Source organism: Crinia signifera, chromosome 1 (assembly GCF_055691185.1).
Source record: "Crinia signifera chromosome 1, ASM5569118v1, whole genome shotgun sequence".
In the NCBI taxonomy this organism is placed as follows: Eukaryota; Metazoa; Chordata; class Amphibia; order Anura; family Myobatrachidae; genus Crinia; species Crinia signifera.
In genome coordinates, this window is record NC_139217.1 from 398,992,248 (window position 1) to 399,003,151 (window position 10,904).

General features: G+C 45.5%; 1 protein-coding gene across 2 annotated transcripts in view; it reads right to left on the reverse strand.

The window, feature by feature from the left end:
* YTHDC2 (YTH N6-methyladenosine RNA binding protein C2) overlaps positions 1–10,405 on the reverse strand; it is a 66,032-nt gene extending 55,627 nt beyond the window's left edge. For both annotated transcript variants that reach the window (XM_083151648.1, XM_083151647.1), the window contains exons 1-2: positions 10,187–10,405; positions 6,856–7,022 (exon numbers count right to left, since the gene is read on the reverse strand). In XM_083151648.1, the coding sequence (XP_083007774.1) occupies positions 6,856–7,018 (163 nt within the window). In that variant the 5' untranslated portion in view covers positions 7,019–7,022; positions 10,187–10,405. The remainder of the gene's footprint in view (positions 1–6,855; positions 7,023–10,186) is intronic.
* Between the last annotated feature and the right edge of the window lie 499 nt (positions 10,406–10,904).

The following is a 10,904-nucleotide window of genomic DNA, read 5'->3' on the forward strand; positions in this document are numbered from 1 at the left end:
TTATACTGTTTAAATGTACATAAACTTCAACATTTCATCTTCTTTTATTTTGATGTGAAAACTAATGTATAAATAGTTGTATTTTTCACACATACATTTATATACTTGTGTGCAAGCCAGCCAATGCCATACACTAGACCAACTTTGATCCAACTACGGTTGGTTGGTTGAACTGAAAATCTGGTAATGTATGGGAGCAAAATGACAATCAGCAATTTGGTGACAAAACCAGGAAAATGGACAAAAACATTCGACAATTGTTTAAATCAAACATATTCAACTACAGCACCTTGTCTAATTGCTACCAGTTTCCCATCGTGAACATGGGTTGGACCCAGGATCGCTATCCCGAGTCTAACCCTGCTTTGAACCGGTCCAGCCCTTTCAGATTAAACCCGGGTTGTCTATTATACAGAGGGGGAGCCAGGATTAACCCTTCTTATAACTTGGGTCAAAATAACGGATTGGTCGACCCAGGTTATTCGGGGTGGTGTGTTCACAAGGCACCTTGATCTCGACCACTATAACTTCCTCCATTTCTAGACAATTTGTCTTACCGTGGACTGATGAACATCAAGGCTTTTAGAGATACTTTTGTAAACCTTTCCAGCTTTTTGCAAGTCAACAATTCTTAATCATGGGTCTACTGAGAGCTCTTTTGTACAAGGCATTGTTCACATCAGGCAATGCTTCTAGAGAATAGCAAACTCAAACCTGGTGTGTTTGTTATAGGGCAGGGCAGCTTTACCCAACACCTACAATCTCTTCTCATTGATTGGACTCCAGGTTGGCTGACTCCGGACTCCAATTAGATCTTGGAGTAGTTATTATCCTAGGGGTTCACATACTTTGTCCATCCTGCACTGTGAATGTTTAAATGGTGTGTTATATGGAGAGTGGGAGCTGGATATGGAGAGTGGGAGCTGTGAAGTCAGAGATTGGAGGTGGAGTAGATAGGGACTGGGGCTGGGATGGAGAAGTGGGCTAAAAACGGTCACAGCTCAAAGTGAAGGAAAAAAATCGTCATAGCTTAAAAGTGAAAGTAAATTGCAAAAGCCGTCATTTTGATGGGCTTTTTAACTAGTTAGTTTATAAGGGGATTTTTGTAAGAACTTACCGTTTGAACCCCTTTCTCTGAGTCCAGTCCGGTGACACAGCTCACGATGAGATGTAGGAGGGGTCCGCAGGAGCCAGGCACCTATGCTTCATGTCTTTGGGAGCAGACTCCTTCCTACTGCATCCCATAATGCCTCAGTTCAACTTCAATAGCACACTAGATACAAAACTCAGTACAATGCCTGAACATCTTATATGCAAACTCATAGAACCATAAGATGACAACACATGAACGGTACAACTTACTGAGCGTAAGGGAGGGATCGCTGTGTCACCAGACTGGACTCAGAGAAAGGGGTTTGAACGGTAAGTTCTTAAAAAAATCCCCTTTTCTCTTTTGTCCAGTCCGGTGACACAGCTCCCGATGGGACGTTCATGAGCCGATCCTTTGGGAGGGTACACTAAGACTGACAGTTCTCATCACTGTCCGTCCAAATGAAGCGTCCTCCGACGCGAATTCATGAAACCCGGAAAATTTGGTAAAGGTGTGAACAGAGGACCAGGTGGCAGCCCTACACAACTGCTCCGCCGTAGCCCCATGTCGCACAGCCCAAGAGGAAGCAACTGACCTGGTGGTATGGGCATTGATCCGTGAAGGAACCGGTCTACCTGCCTTACAGTAGGCGAAGGCAATAGTGGATGTCAACCAACGAGCAATGGTCTGCTTTGAAGCAGGCCACCCAATCTTATGCACATCATACAATACCAGAAGCAAATCAAATTTGCGAAAGTCCTTTACCCTATCCACGTAAATTCGCAAAGGCGCGAACCACGTCCAATTTCTTCAATTTGTCCCTATTCCTCACTCCCTCAGGAGGGGAAAACACCAGAAGAACAATGTCCTGATTTAAATGAAAAGAAGACACTACCTTAGGTAGAAACTTAGGTACTGTTCGAAGCACAGCCCTATCATCATGAAAAATAAAAAATGGCGACTTGCAGGACAAGGCACCCAACTATGACACAGGCCTAGCCAAAGCAATGGCCAACAAAAAAGTCTGTTTCCAAGAAACATATTTGAGATCAGCCGATCTCAACGGTTCAAAAGGAGGATTTTGCAATACAGACAGAACTAGAGACAAATCCCAAGGTGCTACCGGCTATCTGTATGGAGGTTTAAGTCTGGTTACGCCCTGTAAGAAGGTCTGAACCCTCTTTTGAAAGAAAATCCCCGGAATGAACACAGCCAGCAATACAGGAATATTGATTTCCGCCCAGGTGAAAATCTGCAATACTTCCTTCATTGCCATCTTGCTGTGAGTTCCTCCCTGGTGGTTCAGGTAAGCCACTGTTTGGCATTGTCGGACTGTACTCGTAGCGGTGATCCTTTCAGAAACTCTTCTGCTTCACACAAAGCATTCCAGACTGCCTGAAGTTCCAGGATATTGATTGCAAGCCTGGATTCTTCCCTGAACCAGAGACCCTGTAACCTTAGGTGAAGGACAACCACCCCCCAACCCCTGAGACTGGCATCGGTCGTAATGACCAGCCAATCACAGGAGCAAAGGGAACGTCCCAGTTGTAGAGTCTCTACATCTGTCCACCAGTTCAGGGATTCTCTAGACTCCTGAGACAGAACTAACTTTTCCTGCTTCATAGTCTTTGTGTTCCCCGAACAGCATGACAGGATGTTCCACTGAAAAATCCTCGAATGGATTCTGGCAAACTGAAGTGTCTCGAATGTGGCCACCATTTTCCCAAGCAACCGTACTCCCTACAACACTGTTGGTGCAGGAGCTTGTAAGATTGTCAGCACCATCTGACGAATCTCCACTGCCTTGGGTTGTGGTAGAAACACCCTGTGCAGGTGTGTGTCCAAAATCACCCCGAGAAATTGAAGACTCTGGGTGGGTGTCAAATGGGACTTGGGGAGATTTAGCACCCAGCCCTGATCTCGTAAGAATTGTGTCGCGATGCTCAGATGTTCCTGAAGCTTCTCCGCCAACTCCGCCTTGAATAAAAGGTCGTCCACACAAGGTATAATTACTATTCCTTTCAGTCTGAGGGCTGCAGCCATGACCGCCATCACTTTTGTGAATACCCTCGGAGCCATTGCCAGACCAAACGGCAGAGCTTGAAACCGTCAATGGTTCTCTCATATTGCAAACCGGAGTAGGGACTGATGTTCCTTGTAAACGGGTACATGGAGGTACGCATCCTGAATATCCACAGATGCAAGAAACTCTCCCGGCTCTATGATTAAGAGCACCGAGCACAGGGACTCCATGCGAAAATGATCGACCCATAAAAGAAGATTTAAAGACTTTAAATTTAGAATAGGTCTGAAAGACCCGTCTGGTTTGGGCACTAAGATAAGGATTGAATAAAATCCCTTCTTCCTTTCCTCCTGAGGTACCGGGATTACTACCCCTTACTCTTTGAGTGACAAATCTGCCCCCAGGATTACGGACCTTAGAGATGCGGTCCGAGGTAAAGGAGTAGGAAGAAATCTCTTTGAAGGGATGACCCTGAGATTTATCCGGTAACCTTCGGAAACAATGGAATAAACCCAAGGATCCCCTGTGAAGTCTTTCCACCTGTCCAGAAACTGCAGGAGGCGACCCCCTACTCTGAGCCCAGAACGGGGAGCCTCCGCCCTGTCATGCAGAGGACTTATCCTCACCTTTTGCTGCATGTTTCTTTGTAAAGGCCCCAATCCGTGATTTGGGGTTCTTTCCTCTACTGGCATGTAATCTACCACGCCCTGTCTGTCCTCTGTTAGACGCTCCGCCGCAAAAGGAAGAGCGAAAGGACGGCTTAAAAACGCCAAACTTAGATCGCGTAGATTTAGCTGCAGTTGGGAGAAATGTACTCTTTCCACCCGTAGCCTGTTTTAAAATGGCTTCCAGTTCTGTCCCAAATAGTAACTCGCCCTTAAACGGCAAAGTTTCAAGGGACTTTTTTGATTCGCTATCTGCCTCCCATGCCTTTAGCCAAAGTGCACTTCTAGCTGTAACTGAGGTAGCGGAAACCCTAGACGCCATCTTAGCACCTTCCTCACCAGCCTCACATATCAACTTTTAGTCAATGTAAAAGCTTCCGAATCATGGTGGAGCTGACTGCTCAGAGTCTCCGCCCACTTGATCATTGCTTCAGCAACCCAAGCAGAAGCAATAATGGGAAGCAGCGTGTAACCCACGCGTTCAAAAATTGCCTTAAGACAACCTTCCACTTTTTTATCCACTGGATCTTTAAAAGGCAGCACCCCCTTGCACTGGCAAGGCTGTGGATTTAAATAATCTGGCCACGGATGCATATACCAATTTAACTTTTTCCCATAATTTTACATGTTCCTCCGGCATTGGGGTACATATTAGCATATTTTTTAGACATTAATAATCTCTTGTCAGGGGTTTTCCCTGCTTCACCCAGGAAACCATCCCTTCATCAGAAGGAAAACAAACAGGGTTCCTGCGACTCTTTTTAAATACAGTGTGCAGGGGCTTTTTCTTCCTCAGAAAGATTTAAAGCCTGCTTCGCAGCCAAAATCAAATCCTCAACACCAGGAACCGAAGCTTCAGCTTCATCACTCCGGTCCCAACCCAAATCCTCCTCACATACACCATCATCATCAGAATCCAAATTCAATAGTGGTGGCGTAGAAAAAGGGTGTCTACGCACAATATCCTCAGGGGATTTGGTAAACTGCTCTATCAACGATGTCATCTTATGAAGACCCTGAGCAGTGCCCTGCATAGCTTGCAACAAAATAGGGTCCCCCTGAGCCGAGGGTAACCGACCCCACAGAAGTCTGAGAAGAAGGGATATGGCCAGGAGACCCTAACAAGGAATCCTTTTTCATATTTAAAGCCTCTGTTAATGCATTCATGGACCTGCCTAAAGCAGCAGCCCAAGCTGGTTCAGCTAGCTCAGACCTTGGGACCTGCGACCCACTGGGAACAGAGTCACATGAAGGGCACAATTCCCCCTGGTCCCCCTGTTCACATGTTAATTGAACTTCACATTTCTTGCAGTAAATAAACATGTCCCGTGCTCCCTCCTCCAATGCAGCAGAAGTGCACCCTTCAGCCATGTTAATAAACACAATGCAAAATGCCAGGCAAAGCACAGAATAATGTATCAGCCTTTCCAGGAGAGACTGCACTCTGTGTCCAAAAATCCACCCTATTCAGTTCCGCAGCATGGAGAGAAAGGGCGCCAATGCACAGTGCAGGAAGAGACCAAGTCTCTGCTTCAGTGGGGAGGTTAGCCTTTTTTGCACTTTCTCCCCCTTTAGCCACTCCCACAAGTGCCTCTCCTTACCTCCAGTGTCTCCCCTTCAGAATGAGACAACTTGGAGTTGTCCGGCAGCGGGGGATCCGTCCCCCAATATCCTTTTCTGCAAGGAGCCGGTTAGGACACCCCCGGAGCCCAGTAAAAACCTCTTCAGCTGAGAGGTTAAGCGCTGTGCAGAGGGAGTAATAAGTTTCTGTCAGCCTCCGCTGCGCTCTCAGTGTGTGTGAACTTCAGTATGAAAGTAAAAACCTAACTAGTCTAATAAAATTCCAAAGAAAAAAGTGCAGCTGCAGCTGCTCAGCATAGCACCCACTCCTGTGGGCACCTAAAACGAACTGAGGCATTATGGGATGCAGTAGAGAGGAGCCTGCTCCCAAAGACTTGAAGCATAGGTGCCTGGCTCCTGCGGACCCCTCCTACATCCCATTGTGAGCTGTGTCACCGCACTGGACGAAAGAGAAAATGGCAATCACTTGGGTGCACACAAGGCCACACATTGCGTCTCAGCAGGATGATATGATGATATAGTCATTAGGTCGACCCCACTAGGTCGACTGGCAGGAAGGTCGACCTGACTTAAGGTCGACATGGGCCAAGGTCGACATGACTTAAGGTCGAATTTGCATAAAGGTCGACATAAGGACGGTCGACTGGTCATAAGGTCGACATGGGTTTTTCACTGTTTTTTGAGCCGACTAGGGCGTGGTGGGAGAATAAAATAGTGTGCCGAGCGCAGCGAGGCACCGTGCCCGAAGCATAGCGAGCGTCCGATTCTCATTGCCAACTGTGTCCATGTCGACATTCCGATCAAAAAACAGTGAAAACCCCATGTCGACCTTATGACCAGTCGACCTTCCTCATGTCGACCTTTATGCAAATTCAACCTTAAATCATGTCGACCTTAAGTCAGACCTAGTGGGGTCGACCTAATGACTGTAGACCTAAGTTCATTCTGACAGATGTACCGATTATATATATATATATATACATATATATACACACACACACACATACACATTCATACTAAGGTTTGAGTGTGTGCATCGATGTTCCCTAAATAACGCCATAAGGGTATAACTAGAGGGTCGCGGACACTGATAAGGTATGCTACTCGGCACTATGCTTAGGTACGTCCATAGTTAGGAATAAAGGGTAACCGGTTGGCATAGCACTATACTAACTGCGCAACTGGCTTATTGTCCTTCGGTTTACTATATAATAGGATTTAACAACATGCAGTCAAAGCTAATATCATCTTCAGTGACTGTACATTCTGTGGGGGTCCCGGTGATGTTACTCAACGATATAGTTCAGTGTTTGACATGCGGATCATTCATTTTGTGGCACCGCATATTGTACAGTGCATAAGAGAGACAAACCTGCTCTTCAGACAACAAGATCAACAAACCATTAACAACAGGGCCCTTTTTATGGCATTTATTTAAATGACTAATACAAATGAATGGAAGCAACGTGTAGTAGAGAAAGACAAACCAAGCCTACCTTTTTGGTCACTAAATCGAAATCTATCCAGTGAAATATTGACTGCTATTTTCACTTCTTCATCAATACGAATGTCCTTGAATCCCTTTGCTTTTCCAGACTTGGAGGAACCCGGCTTTTGTAATGGGTTAGGACTTGGTGACATGCTGGTAGAGCGTGACATTTTACTAAAGGAATAAAACAAGGTAAAAAAATGTAACTGTTTTGTATAATCCATGCTCATATTGCCAGTGTACCAGGAATGCCAATGGCTTCAGTATGTATAGTTTTGCCATCTACGGTAGTTACCGCTGACCAGGAATCTGAAAAGGTTCAGAACATAAATTGAAGAACAATAACTTGATCAAAGGAGATATGGAAAATTAAGGGCGAGATGTACCAAGCCTTGAAAAGTGATACAATTGGTTGGTGGTTTATCACTCTCCATCAGCTCCTCCCTGTCATTTTTCAAACACATCTTGTGACATGGCAGTTAGAAGCTGATTGGCTGTTGGGTTATCACTCTCCATTGTATCACTTTTCAAGCTTAGAACAACTGGCCCTTAATCTTTTGTAATATTGGGCAATGATACAATAATTAACTAGACCCATGTAAAGGTGCCTATACACCAGGGAGAGTCCACAGCGATTTGCTATCCAATTTCGGCAAGAAATCGTATGAAAAAAGTGTCAAAATCACGTGTTTAACATGAAGTCTGATGTGATGCGCGGTCCCATGAGCATCGCAGGCAATACGGTGCACATCGTGAGAGTTTTAGTACCTGCGATATATATCGCATGTGATTTCTCGCATGACTCACTAGGCTGACATTTCAAATAAAGGTACTTGTGTAGTTTTAGGGCGCCAGTAAAACGCATGCGATGTGCGATGCGATTTATTACCTGTTCATACCCCCACTATCCACTACGGCATGGAGTTGATTTTATATAGTGTGGCGAGCGCAGTGAGCCACCGAGCCCCGCGAGGGGACACGGATTACTTCAAATGTATTCTACGGCCGCTCACCACGCTTCGGGCTCGGTGGCTCGCTGCGCTCGCCACGCGATATAATATCAACTCCATGCCGTAGTGGATAGTGGGGGTCGACATGGACACAGTTGGAGTTGAACCGCAGCCGCTCGCAATGCTTCGGGCACTATTTTATTCTCCCACCACGCCCTAGTGGATGGTAGGGCATGAAATACCGCCTGTCGGCACATGTCGGCTCAAAAAACAGTGAAAAACTCGTGTCGACCTAATGACTGTCGACCTAAACCCATGTCGACCTTGACCCGTGTTGACCTTTAACCATGTCGACCTTGGGGCCAGTCGACCTAATGACTTCTGACCTAAGTGTGGTCTGGCAGATGACCGTTTCCCATGTACAGGTAATAAATCGCATCGCACATTGAATCGCATGCAAATCGCATGCGATTTACTGGCGCCGTGAAACTACACAAGTACTCAAATAAATACAGATAAGTACAGCCCATAAGATGAATCGTACGGTACATATGCATGCAGTAAGATAAATTGCATTAGATTTGTCACAACTTGATTAATTGTATGCAATATATCTTACGTGAAATAAACACTCAAGTACAAAATCGGACCTGCAGGACTCCCGAAAAGCTGCCAGGAAATCAAGGCAAATCGGATGAAGCCTCAGATAAGTCGACTTAGTATATGGATAGTTTATTTCATTTTATTTATTAAGTTTCTTATATAGCACATACATATTCCACAGCGCTTTACAGAGTATAGTTGAACATTCACATTACTCCCGGCCCCAGTGGAGCATAGTTGCTAAATTGTAGTGGGCTAAAGGACCTTTCATGGTTAGGTCTAAATTGTGTTGGGCTAAAGGACCTCGCAGAGGAGAGGTGGAGCAAGGTCGGAAGAAGGGTCCCAAACGGATGCTCGCCACGCTTTGGGCACGTGATGCTCGCCACCTGGTTACTAAAGGCAACCAGTGGTGGCGTGGATAGTGAAGGAGCAAGCCCCCCGGCCTTGCTCCTTCCCCTGGGCTTAGGCACAATTTAGCATCTACCGACCTTTTTCATGCCCAGTAGGAGGAGCAAGCTCGGAGCAACTCGTGGGCCTCCAGCTGTTGTGAAAATACAAGTGCCAGCATGCCTTGTCATAGATGTGCTATTAAGGAATGCTCAAACTCTGGCAATGCATGCTGGGATGTGTAGTTTTTCAACAGCTGGAGGGCCAGTTTGGACATACCTGGTCTAGTGCAATACGCAAAGAGCCGCTTATTGCATTTGACCCACTGTCATTCGGGATCTTTTCCTGCAAATAATCACCACAATATCAGATCCCAAATTACAGTCGAATCGACCAATGTATGGGGCCTTTAACTTATGAATCCATATACATATATTAGGCCTAATTTATATGAGGTCCTTAAGGAAATTGCATTAACTATCCTGCTGAAATATGCTAATGCCGCAGCCGCTGGAAATATTCCAAGATGACCACCACGGCCTTGCAGGTCCCATTCCCTGAAGACAGTAGGGACTCCTGCCAGTCTCTGTTAACTCACCCAAATATCCCTACAGTCAGTCACTTTACAGTCAAATCCTCACTTCAAGCGGCATTTATTATTATTATTATTATAGTTTTATTTATAAGGTGCCCGAAGTGTTTCGCAGCGCTGTAAGTAACTAGGCATTTGTGCAAGGCAATTGCAGTGCATACGCAGTTATCAAATACTTGCACAAGATTAGCTGTAAATATCAGGACTGTATCCGAATCAAGGCTATTAATGAATAAAGTAGAACATTCTCCATACTGTTGTAACATAAATCATACTGTAATGTCCTCATTTAGTTGTACTACCATCAAATATATTTATTTTCCATATACACATACTACCTTTTTATAAGATTATTATTCAGTTCCATATTCACAATGAAATCTTATTTTTACAGCCACATGAATGTCTTGAATTAGAGATTACTGGATTGCAGCTATACTGATAATTGTGTATAATAAATCTATATAGTTTTAAAAAGAAAATTAAATACATGCATATGTCCATGGTCTACATAGGTAAGGTGGAAATAGGCATGATATTAAAGCCAAATTAATGGGGGAGATTGGAGAGAGAAAATTGGGAGAGATAAAGTACCAACCAATCATATCCTGTCATATTTCAAATGCAGCATGTACCATAGAAAAGGATTGGTTGGAACATTATCTCTCTCCAGGATTGATAAATCTCCGACTATCAATGATGGGGGCGCCTGGTGAATAAGCGGAGTGTTTAGAATGGATTTAGCTAGTGACAGGTAGGGGAATGGGGAAAGCAGCCACCCCGAGTAGCCCTCTGTGTACATATACCTTGTTGAAATGCTATAATACAGAGGACCGTAGTAATAGACCGGCGGTGGGTGGGTGGAACAATGAGCTGCTGATCTCACGGTTCATGCTGCGCTGAGATAAACACCCTACGGAGGGGTTCGCCACTCTGTTCAGGGGCTGAAAGAGTTTGACTCCAATCGCACTCCGTACACCTCGGAAGGCCCCAGAGCTGAGACTATCCGCTGTTTCTCAGGGGGAGGAGCCAAGGCAAGTCACGGGACAAACCCACTATGATTGGGTAGGTAAGCAAAGCTGACAATGAAGCGTGAGAAAATGTGCGTCCATGATTGAAATGGGCAACAGAGCGACATTGCACCACAGCGTAGGTTGATATTTCTACAGGTAGTTCTTGGATTTTGTTCAAACTTGTTACTTAGACGTCAGTGTTAACATTATGGATAAGAGCACTATTAATGGCAAAGGCCTTGTTTCAATGCAGGGGGTTCTGCCTGTAACCCCTGTCACCAGGTAGAGGAGGAGAGGTAGAATAAAGTCTCCCTGTATGGTCCGGGCATGTAGCAAAAACCGGACGGTCCGGACCACAGGGGGAGGCTGTAATCTCCCCTTCCCCATGTCCCTGATAATAGCTATCACAGGGACCCCCCCGGACAAGACACCCCCCCGAACAGGACACCCCCCGGACCGGACCCTATAAGCTCCGGACTGCAGATTTTTATGTCCTGTCCGGCGGTCCGGA